Here is a 27,872-nt window from a genome sequence, read left to right on the forward strand (position 1 = left end):
GACAGAGACAGAGAGATGCAGGGAGAGGATAAGAGATGCATTGGGACACCCAGAGAAATGCAGAAAAAAAAAAAAACAAAAACGAAGAGATTGACTCACAGAGACACATACAGAGTGACAGAGGCAGAACAGAGAAAGGTGCCCTCAGCGCTATGTAGAGAGGGTCTCCCACCCCTCATCCCAACACATGTAGGCTCCAGCAGCATTTGTGGCTTTCTACAGCAGTCCAGGGCCTTGTATAAAAAATGGGTCTTTCCCAGGAAGTGTTACAGTGAAAAGGCGGTGGTTCAGCTTAGAGAAAGACAAGGTGTGTAATTCAGCATTTTTGGGCAACAGGAAAGACTGTTCTCTGGATTCCAAGGTGGCTTAAATAGGGAGGAGACTCTTCATTGGCCATAAGGGACCTACCCAAATGGGCTCATTGTTCATGAGAGTAAGCTTATAATGCAGATGTTGTAAAGCCTATGAGTCTTGCTACTTGTACATTAAAGCTGTGATCTTCTGTTCTTGACAAGGTTGTATATTCCAGGAATGGCAGAACCCAAAGGAGAAATGTGCTCATTCCTGTCTTCTTGCCTCTGGAGAATATGTAGGAAGCTCACACACTATGGTGCTGATGGAGGAAGGGCGTGATGTGCAGAAAGGATGAAAGGCTCCTCTGTCTAAGCTGTTCTGGGCTACTAAACATTTCTTGTCCATCAACTGTGCATATCTGCATATATGTCATGTTGGACAGCCGCAGTGAACAAAAAGACAAAGGAGGCCACAATTGTGGTTTTTGCTGGGGCCTGCATCTCTATGCTGTTGGTTCACATTTGTCTTCAGAAAGCAAGCTCTGGCTTATCTTGGCAAAGGCGGCCTGGGACTTCACCTGGCTGGATTCTGTGTGTTGCTGAAGGAGGAACCCTCATGAATACTCACAAAGAGTTGGGCTGACTCTAAGTAGGTCATTGCTGATTTTTTTTTTTCTCAAAAGGAATCCACTGTCAGTATATTCCACTTTTTCAAATTTAAATTGATTGGATGGTCAATCTGGTTTGGGCTTAGATACAACTTCCTTGGCCATGAACCAAGGGGAAAAGCATAGAGCTTTTGAGACAGAGAGATGCCTGCTTTCGGCTAAGGAGATAGAAGCCTGGAGTTGTGAGTCAGCGCTAATCAAGGACTGAGCCAGAGGTAGAAACCTGTGTCTGCTGACGCCCAGCCACGGACTTCCCCTTTAAGACCATGTAGCCACTGAAAGGCCTTCTGCCTACACTGACAATGTAAGCTCAATCCACACCAATAATATGCTTTTTTGTTACATGGATTTGGGGAGAAGAAATATCGTGTTTCCAATTCAGAGCTCTCATTTTCTTAATTTGTATGTAACCAAATTCAACATTCAAACTAGGTGTTACCTGATAGAACAGTACTGCAGATAGAAGCTCTTTGAGGAAAAAAAAATAGCCTCTTACAAAGCAAGCACACAGATGACTGCAGCAGCATCTAACTAGTGGATAAAGGCAAAGGGGCAATGGGCAGCCTCTAATTATCCCAACACGAAGTCAGTATTAATGATGTTTCATTCCAAAGGAGAAAGTGAGGCTTACTTTGTCATTGAGTGCAGTCTCTCCCTTCCTCCCTCCCTCCTCTTTCCTTTCTTTTCTTTTTCTTTCTTTCTTTTCTTTCTTTCTTACTCTCTCTCTCTTTCTTTCACAAATTATCTTCCTGTAAGTAGGAAAGTTTGAGAAGACAAAAAGCATCAGTCTGAGGTTTAAAAAAACGCATCAACCTGGAGAAAGAGTCATTTTTCAAATGGCGTTTCTCATTTTGGAACAACAAAAGCATCCTTCACAAATAAAGTCAGAGAGTGGTTTTAATTTACCATTTACCAATATGTTTGTACGGTGTCTTCAAGAAATGGGGTGAGATAGACATAGTTCTGTTTTTTCTCAATGCAGAGACTTAGGTACAAAGAAATATCATTTACCCAGAGTCCATACATTGAAGTGAAAGTGGAATTTCATGAAGCAAAAATAGTTATAGGATGATAAATCTGGACAAATTATATTAAAGACTAACTCCAGTTGCCTTATTTCACAGATAACAGCTCTGAGCTCTAGGGAGAGAGGGAGAGGGAGGGATTGGCTTAGCATTTGCTTTGTGCTTGAGTAATCACATCTAGCATGGAAGTACTCACTACTCAGGTGTACTCATTCCCTGAGATAGGATGGTGGGAAAGATACCCCATCTTTGCCTCATTATTAACCAAGAAAACTCAAGGATGCTGAGAGAAAGACTCTGGAATTATTTGCAAATTCCTGGAAGAAGCTGTGCCTTCTGTCTTATAGTCCAAAGCCCACTCTACACCATGTTGAAAATTGTCAAGGAACTGCATGGATTAGGTTGACTCTGGATGACCCTGGGTGGAGACACATTGTTTCCTGCTGATACCTCACCAAGAAAGTGACTTGGTCAGGTGAACCTAGGAGAAATTAGTACTGATAGTGTTCAAGGCAGATTTGTAGGTATCAGACTTAATACATAATGATTCTTGGGAAAGCCAAGACTTTCCTTAGACTTTAATTGGATAAATGTAGGTAAAGTACTTAGAATAGTACTTGGCAAATAATAATTGCTCATTGAAATTCAAATTTTTTTTTTTTTAAATTAGAGTCCTGTGAATACATGAACTCACCCACCTACACACAAACACAAGCAAACATACAGCCATGACCCTGTGCATAAGTTTGACTGTAGATACCCTCATGGGAACTAGTTCACTGACTTCTGAATAAAAGAGTTAAGCAATTGATTTGTTCTGTTCAACATTAGGGTTATCAGCCAGCAAAATCTGTTGAACTTACCATTAAAAAAATCCTTTCATTCAAAGTTACTGTGGTCATAATATACAGTTTCCTGGCCAGGAAAGAGGAGTACATACCACAGGGTTCTGCTCAGTGCCTGTGTGTCTGAGCTCTCCCTCGCTCTCTGCCTTCTTCGAGAAGTCTTCCCTGATTGGTCCAACCAGAAGTGCTGATTCTCCCCACCTGATTTCCTGTAATTTTATAATCTGCGCCCTTCACTTTATTTTTGTATTTACTGTCATATTGTTTATTTTCTTTTGTCTTTTTGTGTGCACATGTGTATGTTTTGGGGGATAAGGTTATTCACTTTTGTTACTGTGATACTCACTTTTGTATGCCCATAGTGCAGAGCCTGGTGCCTTGTACATAGAATAAGTTCAGTAAATATGTGCAATAAAAAGTCCTTTGATTACACAACGGCTTGATATTGGCTTTTCCACTTCCCAGATGACCCAGTTCTTAACTACCAACCTAAATGGAACTGACCCATTTCCATGAACAGCACCTCCTTGACCTTCATTGCTGTAAAACCCATAACAAAACTGCCTCTTACTTACCTCTCCTTATTACCCACATTTAGAACATAGAAATAGCTAAATGGGGATTTGCTTTAGATCTTTGGGGAAGGAAGGCCTGTGAGTAGACCAAAGTAGAGATGGGATGTGTAGGACTGTTTGGTGGTAAGCAGAATAATGCGAACTGCTCCCCCGTCCAAAGTCAAATTGTGTGCATTCCCCACAAGTGGACACAGTGCCTTCTCTGTCTTAATTACCAACAGCCATGTAGTGGCTCAGTAAGAATTCTGTGTCCCGGTCATTAAAAAAATTAAACAGAAATTTCTGGTGCTAAGTTAGGAATTAGATCACAATTTATGGATCAGTTTGTCAGCCAATTTTCTCCAAGTTCAACATCAGAACATGCAAAAAAAGAACACAACCAAAAAAACACCTTTTAAAATCATCATCAGTAGTGGCATAATCTTACACTGTATCACCCTCATTCCAATTACCCCAGTGCAGCAGATGGAAGCAGAGTCTCATGTGATCATCTGAGATAAGGATGAAGAACTGAAAGACAAACAAGTGACTCACTTTAATGGATTTGCTTCAGACAGGAGAAACCTGTAATTTCTCTTAGGCGTGCTTCATGGACCCATAGTGGAGTGAATCACAGACTTGCACAAGTCTTGAAACTGTGGGCAGCTGTACAGTTCTCATACTGGCTTCTCACAACAAGTGGTCAGTTCTCACTGGGGCCTCTTGGACTTCCATTTCAAAAATGGAGAAGACAGATCACAGCCACTGACTGGGGACTGTGGGAGGTGCCACGTGATGGTGGGGCACCATGCCGGGGAGCTGAGCGCTGACCTTCCTGCTGGGTGATTCTCCACCTCTGCGCTGCTAGATTTACTTCCTGGATGCCGTGAGTACATGTCCCATACAAACACCACTTTCCTGTTGAAGAAACGCTTGTCTTTGCACATACTCCAGAATGGGAGAAATGTGTGACTTATGATGGTATTTTCTGGAATGCTTGATTCTTCAGGAAACTTCCCTAACATGATTTAGAAATTGGCTAGCTCAAGTTGGAGTATTTCCTAAGCCTCTTTTACATTTGTTTTTCTTTAAGAGTAATTCGTCAGGCTTTAATGGCTCATTCCTAGGAGTGAAAATGCAAAGTATCCTGTCAGGCAAATAAACTCACTGTCCCCTTGCTTGATAAATTTCAATAACTGTCTTTTAGACTGAATGTAAAGATGCATGTTCCTTAAAAGTGTTCTTTATCAGTTTCTTCTTTTAGTGAGCCTGACAAAACTGTCATTATATCAATTCAAAAAAAAAACATTTATCCAGTTATTGCCAACACATTTGTGCAAAGGCATCTTCTCTTGTTTCAAGCAGCCAATTCTGTGTCACCTGAAGGTCTGTATTCCTCATATTCTGAAGATAGTTGTGAGAGCTCAAAAGTGTTGCATCATTAGGTGCTGTTTCTTTGTTTGTTTTCGGTATCAGTACTCCATGGGCTTTCTTCATAAAGCAGAGGCAATTGCTGGGCCTATCAATTGCCTTAAAATTATATAAGTATCAAGATAGTTGGTGAGATATCTAGATGTCAAATTATGTCATTCTTGAAACTTATCAGAATCGGAATCCAGATTCCAGTTTTTAGAAAAGATACTGGGCTACAAACAGATTGGCTGAAAGCCATCTAAAACAGCCAAGGATGGGACATTTCTGATTTTAGTAGTTCTCTTCTTTCTTTCCTGCAAGGCTCCATGTGAAGCATTTCATCCATGGCAAGGGAGAACTGCTAAGGGTGACTAAATAGATTCTGCTATTGAGGCCAAGAGATACTGGGTCTTAAAAACATAAACAACTCGTTTATTCATCTGATGTTATAATCAGAGTTCTAATTACCTCACTGCAGCAGAGGGAACAGATAGTTATAGAATTAGGGGAACACACACACACACACCCTCCAAAATGGGGGTCACTTAACTCTTAAGTTCCTTACCCTCTAGTTAACCTCTTTGAATTGGTTGTTCCCATCAGACAATGGTCTGGCCTAGGAGTATGAGACTAGTTGCCACCTTGAAGGCTGGCAAACGAGTGAGAATAGGTGTTTCCTTTCACCTTGTGGTATAGTTCCTTTTGGGAAAGTATTTCCCTGATTTACAAATATTCTTGGCCAATCACCTTAGGGTGTTTTGACTGAACAAGTTTGAGAGATCACACCTTCCGACGCATGCCTTCTTGACTGACTATACTTACAGTTCCTGGCTGACCTTTTTAATTTTCTTTGGGAGTCCCGATGTCAGGCCACAATTAGCATGTTCAGTCAGGTAGAGACTACTCAGTCTGTGTGAGTCACCCCCTACAATTCCATCTAGTATATTTCAGAAAGAAGCTCCAGTATCCAGACAGACTCACTGTAGTTTTAAGCTCCAACTCATTCAGAAATTCAGCTCCAGGTACAAGAAAGATGGGACAAATAGGAGATGGTGTTCCAGAACAGCTGAGGTCATCTGGGTCCATCCAGAGAAACAGGGTTTTATTAGTTCTGACTTACGGAGACAGTGTGGAAAGAGACACATGCTTTAACACGACACCCTCTTGTGCCATGGAGGACATCCCTGCGCTAGTGTGGTATTATTTTCTGCTCCATTCTTTTTCACATAAGGCTCCAGGTAGTACAATAAAGAGGAGGTCTACAGTAGGACTGGCATCCAGGAGCCAGCTTTTCAACTTAAGTCATCAGGTTCCAAAATTATCTAGAATTGCAAATGTGCTCACCCGCCCCTCTGAGATGAAAAAGTTGCCTAATGATTTTAAAGCATAAACTTCAGATGCTGATGTCACTCTGCAGGGATCATTTCCCAATTCATTCACTTATCCAACCAATGTTTACCAAATGTCTATTCTGTATCTTATCCTTTGCTGGATAAGAAATATCCAGCTGAGAACAGAGAAATATCAGGTGTTTACATTCTGACTAATGACAACCTGACTTTTTTTGGTCTATTTCACAAGGTGTGGCCTAATTTCTCTCAGGCTCTGAGGCGAAAAGCACAAATTCATTGTGATTAGAATTTAGGCGGTGGTGTGAAAGGTGCAGATTGCTATAAACTTGATGGAGAGGTAGATCCTTAGACACATTCCTTCTGGGACAATCAGGTCTAGCTGCATTTTGCTGTAAGCCTCTGAGGCCAGCAACTGTTATTTTCTTTGTAATGACCAGCAAATGTTCTTTTTTTCTTTGTAATGACCATGTTAGAGCAGGGAGCCTGACCTCCATTCAGTAGGCTTGAATTCCTTTTTAGTACTGTGTGAAAAAGCAAAGGTGAATGGTAGTGGGTAATTTACACTTTTATAATCATGCACAGAAAGATGTGGGTTATGGAAATGGAGGAGAAGGAATCTAGGACAAGATTTTTGGAGGTCCTGAGAAACTGCCATTCGAGGTGGCTTAGTTGCTTTTATCTCTGAAATAAGTCATCTTGCAGACACCTTGGGAAACAGATGTGGAGCTGCCCTTATGGGGTGACTAGTATGGAAGTTGGAGGGAATATTTATAAATGAGTGATAACTATTTACCTCCTTGCCACAGATAGCCTCAGGCAAGAGTGCTTTTGATTATTGTTTTCTCTTCCACTTTTTAAGTCTTCGTTTCTGAATCTGTTCTCTTTCTTGTGGTCACCGAAGCTTTGCTGTGCATGACTTAAAGAGCTCCTACGAATACATTAGCACTGGGACGGGCATAGAGTAGATGCTCAGCAAATACATGTGAAGTCTAAGTCTGGGTAGATTAATGTGTTTCCCTCCCAGAAACTATATTGTGATGGAATAGCAGCTTGAAACTCCCCAAAGCATTTCTGATTATCAACTTGTTTTTATTTTTTTAATATGTTTTGAGACAGTTTCCCTCTTGTTGCCTAGGCTGGAGTGCAATGGTGCAATCTCAGCTCACTGCAACCTCCGCCTCCCAGGTTCAAGCGATTCTCCTGCCTCAGCCTCCCACACAGCTGGGATTATAGGCATATGCCACCATGCCCGGCTAATTTTTTGTATTTAGTAGAGATGGGGGTTTCACCATGTTGGTCAGGCTGGTCTCGAACTCCTGACCTCAGGTGATTCAGCTGCCTCGGCCTCCCAAAGTGTGGGGATTACAGGCATAAGCCACTGCATCTGGCCTAGCATTTCTGCTTATCAAGTGAATTGGTAAAACCTAAGTGAAACAGTCTTCTTACTACTAGAAATCTCAGAACATTTGATATGTGTTTGTGCCTCTCTGTGTGTGTGTCTGTCTGTGTGTGTGTTGGAGGGAGTTGTGGCAGTGGTGGTACACATTGTTTTCCAAACTGATTTGATCATGGAACCCCTTTGTCTTTTATGAGACCAGTGTTCTACAGAAACCCATTTGAGGACACAAAGCCCTGGTGAAATACAGTAGACACCAATGCCTCCGTTGTTTGCCTACTAAAAGTAGAGCAGGCTGACTTCCTGAATTCAAAGAAAATTAGGTCAGTCTATACAAATGCCCTCAAGGTTAAATTTTTCTTCTGTTTCATTTTCTTCAATCTTTTTGTGCCTGCTACAAATGGTTGCATACAAATGGTGGATAATTTGCATCAACCTCAAACACAAATGTGCCTTCTTCCAACATTATTCTGTCATGATTACTGCTTGCTGTTTTTGTTTCTTCTTACTGGGTACTAGGATCTTGATTTAAATGGTGACATCTTTTCCCAACAAAGTGTTTTTCTGCCAGCATACGCAGAGGGTTTATAAAGGTAGGGAATATAAGAGAACACACAATTCTGTTGATAACCGAACACGATGTAGAACCAGGAGTGAGTAAATGGAATAAAGATAACTTAAGCAGAATATGCTTGGAACAAGTCTGGATTCTCTACGTACGATGTGATCTAGCACTGGCTCCCCACTCTTTACTAGAAGCTGGTATGCCCTCACCTGGGTGAGTTAGCTTCTGTCAGGCTCCCTTATGAAAGCTGTTTCTCTATGTACCGACCATGGTTTGCTTATATCCATCTGGACAATTCTCACTCTTCTTGTTACATTTAATTTAATATTTAGGTTTCGCATGTTTTCTCTTCTTTCCCTCGTTCTTTCAGGAGACAACCCACTACATGTAGACACGTGCTAGGTGCAGGAGAGATGCTGTATTTGTATTTGCTGAAAACTTTCAGTTTGGAATGTTGAAAAACTCTAATTCACTTAAATTATTAAGTCTTTGTCAGTGGTAGATCTAAGGACATGCGTTTCCTCCATCCTTAGATCCTATAAAAGACCAACCACAGATGAATTAGGAGGATAAATTATGCTGCCAAAGCCTTTTAAAAAATGTTAAATTTTCTGTTCTCAGAGCCCTTAAGCTCTTCTCTGCAGAGCACTCTGGCTTTTGGCCTCAGCCACATTTGAATTCTGACAGGAGGGATCCCATTCAACTCTTTCTGATAAGAAGAAAACCAACCAAACTGGGGCCAACCTGAAAATATTCATCAAATCCATCCCTGCCAATCAAACTGGGCTAAAATAAAAATGCGATGATTCCTCTTAGGTAATGTCCCTGAATATTCTCCCCCAACATTTGTAATAACTAAAGGAAATTTACTATATAAATTACCATCCCAAATGGTATATGGTTACATATGGCAGACTACAATAACATGAATGGTCAAGTAGCAAATTTTAATCAAAACCCTCCAGCCAGTTGTCCTCATTTCAAATTTGTGTATTCTATGATTATGTTTATTATTTCATATTACATATATATTATCTGCTTGTATACATATATGAAATGTATCGTTAATCAATATTGTTGCACAGACTGATTTACAAAAAATGCCATAGTTGTTGGATCTTTTACTTCCTGGACACATTCAGGAGCTGTGTGGAGTTGGAGGTCATAGCACTAGTCGGAGAGATGTTTTAGACTTCATGAATGACATCACATTATTATGCCACATGTCTGACTTTCTTTCAACAAGGTTAGCTTTAAGCAAAACTCCTATACTGAAGGTAATGGACAGTAAACATGACCCATCTCCTGAAGCCTCAGACAGCAGGTGCTATTCTTTTTTTTTTTTTTTTTTTTTGAGACAGAGTTTCACTCTTGTAACCCCGGCTGGAGTGCAATGGCATGATCTTGGCTCACTGCCACCTCCACCTTCTGGGTTCAAGAAATTCTCCCTCAGCCTCCCGAGTAGCTGGGATTATGGGTGCCTCCACCATGTCCGGCTAATTATTTTAGTTTTAGTAGAGATGGGGTTTCATCACGTTGACCAGGCTGGTCTAGAACTCCTGACCTCAGGTGATCCACCTGCCTCGGCCTCTCAAAGTGCTGGGATTACAGGTGTGAGCTACTGAGCCTGGCAGCACATATTCTTTATAAATGCCTCCCTTCACCTTGCCTTCACCCATTTTTAGTGCACATTTCAGACACTAATCTGAAATGTGGAGAGGAATTGGGTTTGGCTTCAGCAATGGTCCTATTATTTGGCCCTGAAAATAGGTTTCTTTTCTCCTTGACACGTGTACTTCAGTATAAGTGTGAAGACTAGCAAAGGGAAAGGTTTAAAGTGGACACTTTAATGAGAGAAGTGAACAATCTTCAGCTCGATAATCAAAATGAATCTTATAGTCTGTATCTGTTTTTCAGACTGCAGGTTACAATCCATTAGAGGCTTGCAAATTAAACTTAGTGGGTGGCAACTAGTATTTGAAAGAATGTCAAATAGAATAGGGAAGAATATAAGATGAAAATATTGGACATATCAGAATTCTTGCTTGTAGGTAGCAAGGATAAGTATTTTTACATAAAAAATTGTAAATATAAAAACTACGGGGTTTTTTGGTTTTGTGTATAGACACTGATATACATACATAGATACATATCTATGTATGTCTATATATAATGAGTCATAATATGAGATTTTTTTATTGTGTCATTTTCAAAAAATTTTTGAACACCAAAGTCATATATGTGAAACATATGGATACTTTTAAAACAATTTATACTGGTACTTCTGGAACTTTCTTTAGTGATGATCAGTTAAGCATCTCTCCTAGACAATATTCATATTGCAAATTGCTTAGTGTACCCATTCATCAATTTATGGCCTACATGGGGACTTCTTTCCACCCACACTGTAAGGTCATGAATTCTGCATTCATAATCCCAACCCCTATCAAATCCATTAGTACACCTTGCCTGTAATGCTGCCATGCTCTTTCCCTTGCTCAGACTTGCTCTACAAGATGATGTTGTAAATAAAAATAATTTTCCCTCCATTCATTGGTTAGAAACTTTAAACTCAAAGATAATTTGGAAGCATTGCTGTAAGTGCCTGTGGCTTATCATCTCAGCTGAAAGCTCACTGGACTCATGAAAGTCCATCTTATGCTTGACTCTACCTAGAAAGGGTCTGATGTCAGATCACTGAGTTCTGTCTGCTCCCTGGTCATCAATTGCCTTATGGACCTAGTTGGATCAGGGCCTAGTTCATCTCTACTAGAATATAAGAGAATTTATATTTGCTAAGGGTAGTCTTTGCTTGGTTGTGTTCACTGAATGCAAATGTGTACATGATCCTTCCTCTCACTGTTAGTTTGACTTGTCTATGTTACCCACTGAATATCCTTTATGGAAAAAATAGCATCTTTTATTTCTGTATGCTCAGCATCTGGTACAATTTCTAGCAAATGAGTGATGTTTGATAACTGTTGGTTGATACAATGAATGATCATCTACATTTTATGAAATCGATGAAAAAATAGTCTCCATATGGGTCAAATAGTTCATCGTAGAGATAAGATTATAGTACAGCTCTCACTGATTCTAAAATCACTGATCTTTTTATTTTGCTGCATCTGGACTCCCAGGAAAATCATTTTAAGGAACTTTATTACCAATAAAGGGTCTGAATTGCCACAATCCTGTATGAAAGTGTCATAGTAATGATCATGATGATGTTGATAAATCTCAACTGTTGTAAGGATATTTTCTTGGAGATTTGACTTTGAAAGGTAGAACTCTCAGGAAAAAGGCAAGAACAAAGGTATGACAAAAGAACAGGGAGTTATTTTCCCATGCATCTAGTTCCTCTGTATAGTAGTTTATCCATTTCTAAGAGGGAGTCTCAGAGCTTGCTCCAATAGCAGATTATTGAGTTTATTAATTTCACTTTAAGTTACTTGTCTCCATATGCCTAGACAAACAGTACACTGTAGGACAGTGGTTCTCAACTGGTGGGGTGGTGGGGTGGTGGTGGTGGGGATTTTTCTTTCAAGGGCACATCTGACAATAACTGAGTGGGGAGTGATTGCTACTGGCATCTACTGGGTAGAGGCCAAGGATGCTGCTAAACATCCTACAATTCACATGACGGCCCCCAGCAGCAAAGAATTATCCAACCAGAAATGTCCACAGCACCATCACAGAGAAATCCTGTTATCAAGATAAAGAATGGCTGTCCAGCTGGACCATCTGTGTTGAACTCATGGCTCTACCACTTTTCATCCGAGTGATGTTGGGCTCATAGTTGCTCAACAATTTGTGCTTTACTTTCCCCATTGATAAAATGAAGATAGTAATAGTATCTTACATCATAGGATTAAATGAATTTGTGCAAAGACTGTGCTTAAAACAGTTATTGGCAAATAGATATTCTTGATAAATATGACTTTTTTTTTTTTTTTTTTTTTTTTGAGATGGAGTCTTGCTCTATTACCCAGCCTGGAGTACAGTGGTGCAATCTTGGATCACTGCAATCTCTGCCTCCCAGGTTCAAGCTATTCTCCTTCCTCAGCGTCCCTAATAGCTGGGATTACAGGTGCCCACCACCATACCCGGCTAATATTTGTATTTTTAGTAGAGATGGAGTTTCACCATATTGGCTAGGCTGGTCTCGAACTCCTGACCTCATGATCCGCCTGCCTCAGCCTCCCAAAGTGCTGGTATTACAGGCATGAGCCACTGCACCTGGCTGATAAATATGACTATTAAATAAAGTTGTTAATTAAATAATAAGGAATGATGCTTTGGTGAAACTACATCTTCCTGGTTCTTCCATCATTCTATCTTATTCTGTTGAAAAGTTAACAGTTGAGAGAAATTATTTTCTTTCGTACATTTTAGCTGGCTTGAAAATAGATACTGGTGTGCTTTTCTAGGGCAGGCTGCTTTGGTGTAAATATCTCAGAGTATCAGGTGGGTTCACTAAGGGGTTGGTTAGCCTGCTAAGTATTGTGTTAGTTGTGTGAAGTTACCACCCTCAGGTGGGTATGCCTTCTTTCTCTATTGCAGGTGAAGATCCTCAGGTATGAAAATGAAGTCCCAGGCAACCATGATTTGCTGCTTAATGTTCTTCCTGTCCACAGAATGTTCCCACTATAGATCCAAGATTCACATAAAAGTAAGTTTGATCTATTCCTATGTGATCCCAAGAGAAATCTCTCAGTTGTCCTTGATGGCAAGACTTCTGATAAAAAAAAAAAAAAAAAAAAAAAAAAAAAGGAACAAAGCAAAGTTTAGAGGTGGCAGGGACTTGCGTGGAGAGGGCCAGTACAGTAGAATAACCACTTTGCAAGCCTCAGAGAATGTAGATAGACTGCTGCAGAGAGAAGGAAGTACTCGCCTGGCAATTGAGCAATGAAGAGTCAGATCATAACTTTGCTTCCCACTGGTTGCACAAGTTGTTTCACTTTTCCGAGTCCCAATTTCCTTATCTATAAGATGAAGTTTTTAAAAGATATTATGTATTGTTCTTTATAGATATAATCAATTTTTGATTCTATTAGTGTGCCCTAGTGATTATTCCTAGTATCTGCTCATTTCTGTCTTCTAAGGACCTACAGTATCTGTGGACCACATTAACTTCATTTCATCCTTATGGTTCATACAAGCAGAGAACAGGTTAGTGGTATAATTCTCATAACTGTATTCTCCCTGGATGCCTAAACTTTTCAGAAGATGCAGCATTTCTACTGACTTCACCTAGAGAGGCCAGGTGACCACCTGGTCCTATCCCTCGTCGGAGAGCAGTGCATTCTCCTTGTGCTCTCATCCATGTTTCCTTCAGCAAGTTCCCACAATACCAGCACATGGATGTGCTGCAGTTTTCTTTCTAGTCCTGAACACATTTTCTTCCCATATTCATAAGGAGCCTCTAAGCTGAGATGAGGGAACAGAGTCCCACAGTAAAGAGGACCTTTGGGAATTTGTATTTTTCAGGCTGGAGATAAACTTCAAAGGCCTGAAGAGAAACCCAAGTCTGGAAGAATCCAAGGTATGTGGCTATAGAACAGTCTTCATCCATTTGAAGACAGGGAAGAATAAAGGAAGGGCATTGATGTTGCAAGCTTGTCCCCAGGCCACAGGCTTTCCAACTGAATAGCAATCTCCAGTAAGTTCTTTATGTTTACCAGTAATAACAGATTTTGTTACATTTATACCATTACCAGTGGCATAGTCAGTGAAGTGAGTTAGCAAATATTCACATGTGCTCTAGAATAGTAGACAAGTGTACATTTTCAAATCCCCAAGAGAAATCCATTCAAAGTAGTAAGGTAACCGGAGGCAGAAAAGGAAAGAGGACAAGATTATTCCTTCCTTCATTCAAAGATATTTTCAGGGTGCTTAAATGTATGCAACACTCTGATGCTGAGAAGTCCATTAAAGCACTGTAAGATGAACATCAGGGTGATGAGACTGGCCACTCTCAAGAAGTGAGAAGTAAACTAAGAGGGTAATCACTAGTAGTACTTCAGTGAAATCATGTGGTTCTCACTCACACAGTAGGGAATAACTGGATTCTGCAAAATTATGGCCGGGTGTAAATACATCCTTATATAGACATGGAAGTGAGAAAGGAAAGCAGAGAGAAAGGTAGCTAACATTTACTGGGCATTTAAGACAACATGGATCTAAGTGTTTTACAAGATGCTGTCTTGTTGCATATTTGTAGAATTATGTCATCATGTTCAAACTATATGGAAGAAGAAACTGAGAACCACTCTGGTTAATGAACTTGCAAAATTTGATGTATATGGTAGATGTCAAGGAAAGATGCAAACCTTGTTTCTTTTCCCAGTGAATAGAGTCATCACAGAGCCGTCCAAGCCAGAAAAGTTGACTCTCAGGCAACTGGTCACCTCATTTTATTGATTTGAACACCCTAATAGCTCTCAGCATTATTTACTTTCCATTCCCCAGCTGCTATCTTAAGGCAGTTCCCCTGAGAATATTTCAATAACCTCATTCTTCCTATCCAAAGTGAATTCACTCTGACCCATGGGTCACACTTGGTCTGCCACTAGTTTTGATAAATAAAGTTTTATTGGAACACAGCCATGCCCATTCATTGACATATTGTCTTTGGCTGCTGTCACACTACAAAGGCAGGGTTGAGTAGTTGTGACAAAGACCCACATGGCTTGCAAGGCTGAAAATATTTACTTGCTGGCCAGAGTTGCCATATTTAGCGAATAAAAATATAGAATGCCTGATTAAGTTTGAATTTCAGATAATGAATAATATTGCGTGGGTTATACAGACACTAGAAACTTATCTGTTGTTTATCTGAGCATGTACAGTCAATCAGTATTTGCAGATTCTATATATGCAAATTTGCCTACTTGCTGAAATTTATTTGTAATCCCTAAATCAGTACTCGAAATGCTTTTGTGGTCATTGTAGACATGCGGAGAGCAGCAAAAAATTGAGTTGTCCAATGCATATGTTTTCAGCAGTGGCTGGACAAGGCGATGTTTTATCTTCTTGTTCTAGCTCTCCTACTATGCACAACTGTTCTTTTTTAGCCTACATAGCACCACAGTTTTTTGCATTTTTGTGGTTTTTGTTGGTGATTTTGCTGTTTAAAACAGCCCCCAAATGTAGTGCTGAAGTGCTGTCTAGTATTCCTAAGCCAGAGAGGGCTGGAATGTGCTTTGTGGAGAAAATGTGTATGTTAGATAGGCTTCATTCGGTTATGAGTTCTAGTGCTATTGGCCATGAGTTCAATGTTAATGAATCAACAACATATATCAAATAAGGTGTCTTTATATAGAAACACACAAAAAACAAGGTCATATATTGACCTTATATTACCCTAGGAGCAATTGTTCAGAAAACTTAGTATTCATGGCGACTTTATAGAACATAACTCCTGTGGATAATTGACATTTAACTGGGCTTCCCATATTTTATCTGGCAACTCCATTTATGTGGTCCTTCACATAAAAGTTTACAGACTCCTGCTCTATGCTATCATCAATTATCTTTCAAAAACAATTCCAATCATGTTTTCTGGTAACTCCCACATTAGCACAGCATCCAAGACCCTGCATGAGTTAACCCCTACTTTCCTTCCTACCCTTATCTCTTGCCACGCCCCCTTCAGGTGGTCTGGACTAGCCTTTCTGAATGATGTGAAATTCCCCTTTCCACATGCTGTTCACTCCTCTTGGACACCAGCTTCACAATCTATCTGGCAGCTCTTGCTCATTGCTGTGGACCTAGGTCAATGTCACTTCCTCCAGGAAGCAATCCAAAAATCCCCACAATGAATTTGATGCAAGTGTCAGAGTGTGGGAGTCCTAACTGGGCTCCTCTCTCTCTCTCTTTTTTCTTTTTAGATAAATGCCATGGACCTTGCATCTCTTCCTCCAACTGCAGCCAGCCCTGTGCTAAGGACTTTCACGGAGAAATAGGATTTACGTGTAATCAAAAAGAGTGGCAAAAATCAACTGAAACATGTACAAGCCTTTCTGTGGAAAAACTCTTTCAGGTGATGCATTCACAAATTATTGGTGACAGAAGCCAATCCCTCAAGAGACAGTAGAGGCATATTTAATGTGATTTGTTCAGCATCTCAAAAGTCTCAGATCTGCACTTAGAAAAATCTACAGAGTGGGTTAAATTTGTTTCTTGTCCTTCTTTCTTTACACAAACTCTCGCGTATTCACCCTCCTCTCCACATGCTTTCTATTTCTCCCACTAAGAAACTTTTCTAAAAAAAAAGTATGAAACTCACACTGTGGTGTATATGTTTGCTTAGAAGTTACATTTTAGCTCTAAAAGTGGGTTTGTATGCTTCTTGTGATAATCAGTTAATCAACTAAATGTATCTAGGATCAAATTTATTTTGATACCTCTTTTTTTTTGTTGTTGAGATGGGGTCTTGCTCTATGGCCAGGGTGGAGTGCAGTGGGACGACTGGTTAACTGTAACCTCTGTCTCCCGGATTCAAGCGATTCTCCTGCTCCGCCTCCTGAGTAGCTGGGACTACAGGCGCATACCACTATGCCCAGCTAATTTTTGTATTTTTAGTAGAAATGGGGTTTCACCATGTTGGTCAGGATATTCTTGATCTCTTGACCAATCATCAGAAACGACATCTGGAAGTATTGCATTTATAGTGGAGTTATTAATGCATTGACCTATGATCCGCCAGCCTTGGCCTCCTAAAGTGTTGGGGTTACAGGTGTGAGCCACTGTGCCCGGCCTTGATTATCTCTTTTTAATACTTTCAATCTCTTGACCAAAAGAAAGGAGAGATGTGTGCTCAATCTAGAGGGAACAGAAATTAAATGCATACAACATATCCAGTTAAAGTTAAAGTCTCTTTTATATCCTTCCAGGTAGCAACCATTTCCTTCTGCCTCCCCTGTAATCCCATGGAAGCACACGGATCTCCTAAAATTTTAACAGTGGTTTTACAAAGGGATTACAGCTGGCTTCTCTGTCACTTAGCATAGGTAATCACATAGAATTCCTTGCAACTATAGTCACACTCAAAAGTGAATGAAAGAAAATAAATTATTGTTTTGCTTTATTCAGAGTCACATTCTGAATGATTCTAGGTAAAAGAATCAGAAAATCAGCAAATCACCTCTTCTAACGAGTAAACTCTAAACTCTGAAATTGTAATTCCTTAGCATTCTGTGTTTGACCTGCCAACCTCCAGAGTCCACTCCCCAATGAAATTCCATGTGGCTCTTCTTTCCCATCTCTGTAGAAAATTATCTTGTTAGAATACTTGAATTAAAATCACTGTCCTGAAAGCAAATTCCAATAGAAAAGGTCAATATCCTGGTCCCTGGTAATTTGGATGAAATCCCCTGCCTCTTTCTGACCCCGCTGTATCCTCTCCATCCCCCTCTGCATCAAAACCACTTTTTAGGAAGGACTCTTTGCTTCTCCATCTGTCTTCCCCATGTGGATTATTTGTGCTTTAGCTCCTTTAGTCTGATACATGGTAGGCACTTACTCATTTTTTTAATGAAACTACATTTATTTTAAACAGGACTCAAGTGTGGAATCTCGCCTTTCAGTAGCAGCACCATCTATACCTCTGCATGTTCTAGATTTTCGAGCTCCCGAGACCATTGAGAGTGTAGCTCAAGGAATCCGCAAGAACTGTCCCCTTGATTATGCCTGCATCATCGATGTTGTGAAATCATCAGAAACAACATCTGGAAATATTGCATTTATAGTGGAGTTATTAAAAAATATTTCTACAGACTTGTCGGATAATGTTACTCAAGAGAAAATGAAGGTATTCTTTGTTAATCGTTAAAAATGGATGTCTTTCTTAAAATTTGCATTTGAATGGTTTCAAATGTACTTTCCAGGGTAAAAATGACAATGAAAGCAACCATCACAACAACAGCAGGCATTTCACTTCTGTTTTCGGTATTGATTCATTCTAGTTTATGGAAGTTTTCAACAAGTTAAAACATGTGTAATACCTATCTTTGTATACACTTCATATTTTCAAGAGAAACATCAGAACATAGTGAAGGTTGTGAGCGAGACGGAGTCTACATTAGTGTTTCTAAAATTATGTTCTGTAGATCAGGGGTCCCCAACACTCGGGCAGTGGATTGATACCAGGCTGTGGCCTCTTAGGATCTTGGCTGCGCAGGAGGAAGTGAGCGCAGGGTGAGAGAACGTTACCACCTGAGCTCCACCTCCTGTTGGATCAGCTGTAGCATTAGATTCTCACCTAAGCGCGGACCCTATTGTGAGCTGTGTATGAGAGGGATGTAGGTTGTGCTCCTTAGGAGAATCGAAGGCCTGATGATCTAAGGTGGAACTGTTTCATCCTGAAACCATCCCCACCTCTGCCACCCTGGGTCCATGGAAAAATTGTCTTTCACGAAACTAGTCCCTAGCACCAAAAAGGTTGGGTACCATTGCTGTAGAACATAACCATTCTGAGAAATGTGAATGGAGATTCCATTTTTAAAAGGGAGATCCGTAGCACATCAGTTGTAGGAAGTTCTGAGTTAAACAAAGTTAAGCGAGTTTCCATATGGCAGGACTTTTCAGAGCCTTTAATGTCCTAATGAACTTTGGAATTCTTTGCAAGGCAGGGGGAGATAGGGACATGGTATGCAGTCTTTCTCAAGCTTAGATTATGATTGAACCTACCTCCAGTCTCTTCCACTAAACAGTCATTAAAATCTCATGGGAAACTTGGGTTCTACACACTGCAGTTTGGAAAGGCTGCCCTGGCTGCAATGATAAAGCAGGTCAACCTTAGCTATGATTTTTTTTTCTGCATTATTTTACTTTTCTTCCCTCTGTGTGGCCTTCCTAATGTGGGATTCTAATACATGGGGAATTTGAAGAGAAATATGACAAATAAGAATAGGTAACTTGATGTGTAGAAATTTCAGGTTTTAGAAATCAACTTTGTGCAACAGTGTGTAAATCCTGAGTATAATGTTCACCTTTCTCCATTACAGAGCTATAGTCAAGTGGCCAACCATATCCTTGATGCAGCAGCTGTTTCAAATTGGGCTTTTATTCCCAACAAAAATGCCAGTTCGGATTTGTTGCAGTCAGTGAATTTGTTTGCCAGGCAACTCCACATCCACAACAAATCTGAGAACATTGCGAATGAACTCTTTATTCAGACAAAAGGGTTTCACCTCAACCATAGTACCTCAGAGAAAAGCTTCGATTTCTCCATGAGCATGAACAGTACCGCAGAAGATATCTCAGGAATGGTACAGATTCCCCAGCAAGAGCTAAGAAAGCTGTGGCCAAATGCATCCCAAGCCATTAGCATAGCTTTCCCAACCTTGGGGTCTATCCTGAGAGAAGCCCACTCACAAAATGTGAGTCTTCCCAGACGGGTCAATGGTCTGGTCCTGTCAGTGGTTTTGCCAGAAAGGTTGCAAGAAATAGTACTCACCTTTGAAAAGATCAATAAAACCCGCCATGCCAGAGCCCAGTGTGTTGGCTGGCACTCCAAGAAAAGGAGATGGGATGAGAAAGCATGCAAAATGATGCAGGATGTCAGAAACGAAGTGAAATGCCGCTGTAACTACACCAGTGCGGTGATGTCTTTTTCCATTCTAATGTCCCCCACATTGAAGACGGACAAAGTTCTGGACTACATCACCTGCATCGGGCTCAGCATCTCAATCCTAAGCTTGGTTCTTTGCCTGATCATTGAAGCCACGGTGTGGTCCCGGGTAGTTGTGACGGACATATCATACATGCGTCACGTGTCCATCGTGAACATAGCAGTGTCGCTTCTGACTGCCAATGTGTGTTTTATCATAGGCTCTAACTTTCACAATTTTATCATAGGCTCTAACTTTCACAATGAGGTCCAGGATTACAACGTGTGTGTTGCCATGACGTTTTTCAGCCACTTTTTCTACCTCTCTCTGTTTTTCTGGATGCTCTTCAAAGCACTGCTCATCATTTACGGAATATTGGTCATTTTCCGTAGGATGATGAAGTCCCGAATGATGGTCATCGGCTTTGCCATTGGCTATGGGTGCCCACTGATCATTGCTGTCACCACAGTCGCTATCACAGAGCCAGAGAAAGGCTACGTGAGACCCGAGGCCTGTTGGCTTACCTGGGTCAGTACCAAAGCCCTTTTGGCATTTGCCATCCCGGCCTTGGGCATTGTGGCTGTGAATCTCATCGTGGTTTTGGTTGTTGCTGTCAACACTCAGAGGCCCTCTCTTGGCAGTTCCAAGTCTCAGGATGTGGCCATAATTATGAGGATCACCAAAAATGTTGCCATTCTCACCCCAATGCTGGGACTGACCTGGGGCTTTGGAATAGCCACTCTTCTAGAAGACACTCCCTTGACGTTCCACATCATTTTTGCCTCGCTCAACGCTTTCCAGGTAAGTTCCAAGAGGGAGACTTTTCTGTGTTACTCTAGCTAGACCACACACACACACACACATACACACACACACAAATGGCTATGATTTGAAATTGAAATTGTAGAACACACAATGTTCCTTCCCCTTCCTCTTAAATCTCAGGGGTATTTGGCTATGGCATCTCTGACTGTATTGATTATCAAGTTGAATTTTGCTGGCCAGGCAGGTTGGGTGGAAATCCCCTTCCTTCTTTCCTCCCTGATCCACCTGTACCCCTACTGAAGTGTCACTGTTAGAAGCAGCTAGCCTTCGCTTGTAGGACTATGTAAGGCGACATGTTAATGCCTCAAACCAAGCACATTTTTTATCCTTTCTCCAGTTGTTTGGGAACTCAGTGAAATAACAGCCATTTTCTATATTCTGAAGAGACGGGGCTTGCCATTCACTTTGGCTGTTAGCCAGTCAGGAGTTCTCATACCTCCTCCCTGCTAGTCTCTGTGAAATAAAAATAATTGTTGTTTGTAGAAAGAGATCTTGCCATATGTTATCTAATCTCGGGAATGCCCCACTTCTCTCTGGGCCTTAGCTTTCTCATCTGTAAAATGAAGACATGAATCTAGAATGATCTCTATTGTCTTTCCCCACGCCAACATAATAGGTTTGGCGAGACCGTTCCTCTAAAATGGTTTGACTGCCTCTTGGCTACTAAGCTTATACTTCTGGGAAACTATCATTTACCAGACTGCTTTTCATACCTATAAGTAATAGAAAATTTGGTGGGCCCATTTTCTCGATTATGCTTTTAATCAGAAGGCAGAAAAAAACAGCCTACAGGCTGTTTTTGTAAATAGGCTTAAATAGGCTTTTATTGGAGCCAGCCATGCTCATTATTTAGTTTTCCTTTGCTTCTGAGCTACAACAGCAAGGTTGAATAGTTGCAGCAAAGACTATGTGGCCTGGAAAGCCTAAAATATTTACTATTTGGTTCTTTGCAGAAAAACGTTCCCAACTACTATTTTAAATAATGTAACTAATTAAACAACCAAGTATTCTTATTAACATGTCATTATCATTCTGTTTAAAAGCATGATACAAAATAGAAAGCAGACTTCAAAGAAATGCCAATAGTAATCAATTATATATCTTACTCATAATTTTTTAATAACTATGGAGCACATTTTTTCTTCTCTTCCTGTTGCATTGCGTAAAGTGAAATCTTTCACTTGAGGGATTTTTTTTTCTTTAATCAAATACTTTGGGACTTTTGATAAATTTCCCAACTCTTGAAGTTACTCTGGTGAGTAATGATCTTGTCCTTTCTTACTTTGCAGCTTAATTAAACCCCAGGACATTTTACTCTGTATTTCTTTTTCAGTTCATTTGTGTTTCTGTCTTCTTGATAGAAAGAAAAATACCCAAATGCTTTTAGCTGTATACATTTCTCTTCTCAGCAGGCTCTCCCTGTGACTTAACATCTAAAACTTTAATCTGATGGGTGTTTCTTCACCATGAATCATGCTTAGATTGAGAGTGAAAAGACCCTAGCCTTACAAATGTCTGTAGCATTCTTCCTTTTGTGCAGACTTTTTTTTCCCCCTACAGCTTAGAGGCCTTGGCTGTCTATTTACTGACTTTCAACTCCAACTCAAAGTAGACTAGAATATAAATTTTGTTTTCTTAAGACACTCTCCATGATTGTTATTTTGGATTACAAGTTTCTGTCACACGTGACGGTCATCATGAGTAGAAACAGCTACCTCAATATTTGCGAAGAAAGTGAAATAACTGCATAAGGCTGAAAACTATCCTACATCTACAGCCATTCAATAACTACCAATAACCCTCCTGCATTCCTGTGCAGGTGATGATCCTCTTCCAAGGGTGGGGGAGACTCAAAGGAACACTGATCAGTGCGTTTTTATCTGCATTAGTGGAAACTGAAGTTTCTAATGTCCAGTAACTGCCCTAGGAGGAATCTAGAAGAGTGGTATGAAATTAACAGCTGAGATGTTGTTTGAAAAACCATCCCTCATGAGTCTGTTGAATTTTGCCACAGGGTTTTTTCATCCTGCTGTTTGGAACCATTATGGATCACAAGGTAATATGAATTTGCTGTCTCCTTATAAATGATTTTCTGGTGTCTGGGGGTAGCAGGAGGATGAAGCAGTTTTGATTGGAGAGCGCGGTCCAGGGGAGTTGAGTTTGTGAGGATGGTTCAGGGAATCAGCTGTGAAAAGGGGAAAAAAACCCCAATATTTTGTCATTTCTCACTCTTTATTAAGTCAACAGGAGGCTGTGTGTGAGTATTGCTGGCGAAATGAATAGAAATCATAATCACAATTTTAGTCTTAATACCAAATCTAATTATAACTACACCCTAGCTTTTATCCAGGTCTTGTTACTTGCCAGTCACTGCGCTAAGTCCTCTGATATTGCTTCTGCCAGGGTTACTGGTCTTAAAGTTTTAGGACAGGTGTCAGCCCTGGTAATTTTGTTGTTTCTTCTGACATCTGTGAAGTACTTCTCACTGTCATTGCTTCTTTAGATAAGAGATGCTTTGAGGATGAGGATGTCTTCACTGCAAGGGAGATCGAGGGCAGCTGAGGTAAGCCTCCCCCTTTTAGTTTCGGCACTGGTGGGTCTGTGTTCTCATCGGTTATGCAGATACAAATACCATATGTAGCTCACTACTCAGGATTTGTGAGCAAAGAGGATCGATAGGGTATACTTCATTCATTCATACCTTCATTAGATACATTTGAAGTATTCTGCTTAAATGGAAGGTCAGCAGAATGTACTCTTCAAGAGAATTTTTCATATTGGATGTATTTCAGCTCAACTTTTAAACCCATCAAGATGGGACCACATGAAGTCAGGGTCATAGATTTGTAAAATGTGAGAGCTGTGAAATGAGAGATGAGTTAGAAATCAGATTCTAGTCCAACCCATTCATTTTACAGGTATGGAGATCAAAGGGCAGAATACTTATGGGATGAGCACAAGGCCACCCAGCTGATCATTAGCAGAATCACAATGGGGACCAGTTGATATTAAAATGTCTTCCCATTCTCCTCACTTGGGACTCTTTTGAGTACACCATACTCCCTTGGATTGAAGAATCTATGTATTTAGAGATCTTGAAGACTTTGGGCTGGCTATGTCTCTTAAGACACCAACTAAAATTGCTGATGCTGCTTTATTAATTAAAAGTTATTTGTTCAACCTACAGATTCACATTAGAAGCCCCTTCCTTTAAAACAAAAACTTTTTGGATACATTGAATAACTACCATTTACAGTTAGATAGTATTGAGTGTGACTTTTCATATCATAGTTTATTCTAAGATAGGCATTTTCTTCATCTTTTAACTCATATTTAACTTGTATCTTATATTCAGTGGCATGTCATAGTTTAATTGAAAAGTTTTGTTTCTTTTTATTTTTTAGCAGAACATAAAAATAATGTGGTGTACACTTACATTCAGTGAAATATGATAATTTAGTTCTATGTAGTTGTGTCAATTTGGGTACTCCTTTTCATGTCTTCATTTTTACGTGTTTATCTCTAGAGAGGCACATACATAAACAGATCTACTATTTGTCAATATCGTTACTCATTATCACCACTGTTTTCTTTCCCCCACTTAGAATGCATCCCTAAGCCCAACCAATGGACCTAAATTAATGAATCGTCAAGGATGAAATGTGAGTATTCAAAATACAAAGAGAAAGTTCACTTGCAAGTTGTGTCAATCCACCAATGCCCCTGTGACCGCACTATTGCCTGCTATGTGATGCTGGAATGAAGTGGGAAAGGAACGGGGGGATGTATTTTTCAGAGATTAGAAACATCTTTATTGTCTAGCATGTAAATAAAAATATGTACATCTTCTTTAAAACCTATGTCATCTCAGCTTACATGACCAAACCCTAAGCATACTTTAAATTTTCTGTCCTCGATGAGAGGATGCTGTCATTATGCCTGCTGTCTACAGTGCTCACATACCTTAATTCCATCTTGTCAGTGAGTAGTAAGACTCATAATAGCCCCATTGTTGAAAAAGAACACTTGATTGATTGGGATCACAAAGCAACAGGTCTGTCTTTTCTAATGAAGCGGAACCCAGAGTCGTTCCTAAGAGGGTGTGGGTGGGAGCTCCAGATTAGCTACCTACTCATAGCCAACTCCTGAGGCGTATTTCTACGCAGGTGAAACCAGGGGGAAACAAGCATTAGGCAGCCAGGAAGCAGGAGAATAAGTCACGAAATGGCAGCCAGAAGCCTGAGAGGTGCCGGGGGAATGTGGGCAGGGGGGGTCAACCTTGGGAATGGTTTTGCTTGGAGAGTTTCATGGCCTTCCTGCATTGTTACAGACGAGTCTTAGACTTTCAGGCAAAGTACCATTTGGCAGCGGCCACATCCTTTTCATATTTCTTTCCCTTTCTGAGTCATGGTCCATATATTGAACAATGGGCCAAAACGAGGGGTTGAATCTCATGGAACCAAAGACACTCTGAGTTGGGAAAACCTTTAAGGGACATCCCTGTCACAGATCCTACAAATCGGATGCTGTGCTGCCATGGGACATTGACATACCATCCCAGGGAGAGGGAGAGAGAGGAGGAGGGCTCTGCCGTGTACATGGGGTGGCACGTGTGGGTGCTGGGAAAACAGAGGAAAACACAGGCCTCTTATCCTTAATCATTGCCCTCGTATTCGGAATGTTATAGGAGAACTTTAAAAGTGCACCCTTCTGCTCTGCCCATTTCCTAGTCTGTAAGCTTCCTCTGGGGTGAAACATCACTATAACGTTTCTTAATTTGCCACTAATAGAAAGGCAGTAATACAGATAACCTATTAAAAACACAGCTGGCCTTTCAATTAAGGTCCTAATTAGAAACCACTTGCTTTAGGTTTATCAGGCTGTCTCAGGTGGAGGAGGCCCTGCCTTTGTGGAATACTGTGTCCTGTTCAAGAGAAGTGGGTAGTGAGGGCCTTATCTCCAGGTGGCTGGCATCCTCGGTTGGCTGTAGTCTAAGTTGGAGAAGCAGAGTAGACGGCGAGATCAGGAGCTGCACTACTTACTAGGGTTGCAGATGTACAGAGTCGTCTGCCAGTAGTAGAAGGAAGTCCAGGAAGGAGGTGGAATGCTCTTACAGTACTCCCTGGTGAAGTCTTTATCACATAATTCTCTATCAACTTGCTCTATTTTTAAAGCTGTATGAGGTAGGCAAGGAACTGGGGATTGCATTCTTTTAGCATATCCCTCGCAGGTGGCTCTGTGCCTGTTTAATTTTCTCAGTATTGGGGACTATGCTTTTCACATCTGGGCATACGTGGTATCAGAAGGGCTCTGTAATTGCAGCTGGCCGCATGGTAGACCATGTTGGGTACTCACCAAAGATTACGGTACAGGGCTAAGGCACTGACATTACATGATCCTCCAAAGTCCAGGGTGGAAGGTGGCAGCACCAGGGGAGTTTCTCAGCAGAGAGGGACCCCACACACAGGGTTCGGGGCAAAACAGGCCCACTCGGGGTGTTTGGTATGCACCAGGAGTGGTGGTGGTCCAGGGCAGGGCTGAACCACGGAGGAAGGCGGTGTTCCAGACCTTCACCAAGAATACAGAATAGAAGGCTGACCCGGTCTCAGGAGGTAGGCAGAATTCCGAGAAACGGGTTGAGAGGTCAGAACTGGACTTGCAAGGAGAATTAAGTCTCCTCATATCCCAATGACCGCAGGTCAAAATTGTTCTTAGAAACAGGGTTGAGAAAGGGCTGTCAGGTGGTCCCAGGGTCAGGGAAAGAGGACTGCAGAGGTGGAGAAACAGGGAAGTTTGCTCTGGGTATAGATTCTCATTGGGGACCCCCCCTGGGAGGCAGGAGAGGGAGGGCCGGGGCATTCTGCCGGTGGGCACAGCTCCACAGCGCCCTCTGCTGTTCATTTCAAGGGCTGGACTTGAGTAGGACAAGCAGGCTGTTCGATTCCAGGGGCACGAGGAAAGCTTTGGGTTCCTCCAGTGTCTTCCACATAATTTATTTATGCCTGTTTAGTATTGGTCTACCACTAAAAGGATGCAGAGTTTTTCACTCCACAATAACAAATGAGACAGATTGAGCAAATACCTGGAGGGAAGCAACAGGTTTACAATGTAAATTCACAGAAGCAGAGCCATTCTAGAATCTAAGTTCAGACAGCAGAGGAGAGAGGGCGCTGAGCACTGAGATTAGGTTGGAAGGACCAGCCTAGGGAAGGTAAACCGCACCAAAAATTGCAGCTGGGAGAATCGCCTTTTTACTGTGCGACCTTCAGGAAATTACTCAGCAACTCTGTGCTTCATTTCCTCTTATGTAAAGCAGAGTTAATGATAGTACATGCCTCCGAAGATAGTCTCAGGCTTAAATGAGCTAACACATTAAAAACCCAACTTGAGCTATTATTCTTGCTATTAATTGTGTTTCAACCACATTTCCCAGGCTGCCCCATTTCTCATGGACGTCCTGGGACCGAGAGGGGAGATCCAGGAGAAAGGGGATACAGAAAGCAGGCTGGAGTGAGGAGGAATGGTCGTGCTTCCCTGGAAGACTTTCTCTTCTTGTCGGGAGTGACTCCCAAGTCTGCTGACTCAGTCTGCTGAAAAAAAATCGAGGATTTCATTGGCTGACTGGGCTTTAAGAAGGGTGATTTATGGACCCCTTGATCTACCTGTGCCCTGCAAGATGCTGGCTTCTTGGTCACTCTTGGCTAGATTAAGAGTCAACCTGCAAGCCATTTTACGGTCTCCGTGGCCAGCTGGGGGCTGTGGCCCTGCTGGGCTCGGTCTGCTTTCACTCCTGAGGCCTGCTCTGTGGCTCCGTGGCTCAGTCCTCAGTCCTCCATCACTCTGCGTGGATCCTGGGTGCTTTGGACAATGAGGGTTAGATCCAATTTCAGGGGTAGGGTTGGGGGGTGGGAGTGGGAGTATAGGGTGGCAGGAGGAACATTGAGTCTACTTTGGAGACAAGTCATGGTATGTTTCCTGAATGGGGAACAGAAGAAAGTAAGAGAACTGTTTAATATGCTGTTTATTTTAGTCTATTTTAGACCTTGAGTAAACTAATTTAGCTTCTAGGATCCAAGTTGCCTTATTTGTGAAACAGGAAAAAAAATTCTTATAGATATTACTATTTGTATGTTTGTGTCTACCTGCAGGTGTGTGTGTGTGTGTGTGTCTTTCAAAAATGCTATAGAAGATTCTGGTCATTTTAGATATAAAAATGAATGTATGTACCTTTCCCAACTTGCTCATGTGTGAGTTCATTTAAGATGGACTTCTCCATTGGTGCCACACATTCTTGGATGCCAGTGTGCTGTCAATCCACCTC

General features: G+C 41.1%; 1 protein-coding gene across 1 annotated transcript; it reads left to right on the forward strand.

Moving 5' to 3' along the window:
- Positions 1-4,025: 4,025 nt before the first annotated feature.
- On the forward strand, positions 4,026-27,621 carry LOC101053391 (adhesion G protein-coupled receptor F4). Its single transcript, XM_003923092.4, has 10 exons — positions 4,026-4,271; positions 12,675-12,783; positions 13,602-13,656; positions 16,004-16,155; positions 17,674-17,925; positions 19,121-20,527; positions 22,566-22,607; positions 23,055-23,114; positions 24,157-24,213; positions 26,985-27,621. Exons 2-9 carry the CDS (start codon positions 12,691-12,693, stop codon positions 24,208-24,210), a joined length of 2,115 nt encoding a protein of 704 aa, XP_003923141.2. The 5' UTR covers positions 4,026-4,271; positions 12,675-12,690; the 3' UTR covers positions 24,211-24,213; positions 26,985-27,621.
- The last annotated feature ends 251 nt before the right edge of the window (positions 27,622-27,872 follow it).

The sequence above is a fragment of the Saimiri boliviensis genome, chromosome 4 (assembly GCF_048565385.1).
Source record: "Saimiri boliviensis isolate mSaiBol1 chromosome 4, mSaiBol1.pri, whole genome shotgun sequence".
Classification (NCBI taxonomy): Eukaryota; Metazoa; Chordata; class Mammalia; order Primates; family Cebidae; genus Saimiri; species Saimiri boliviensis.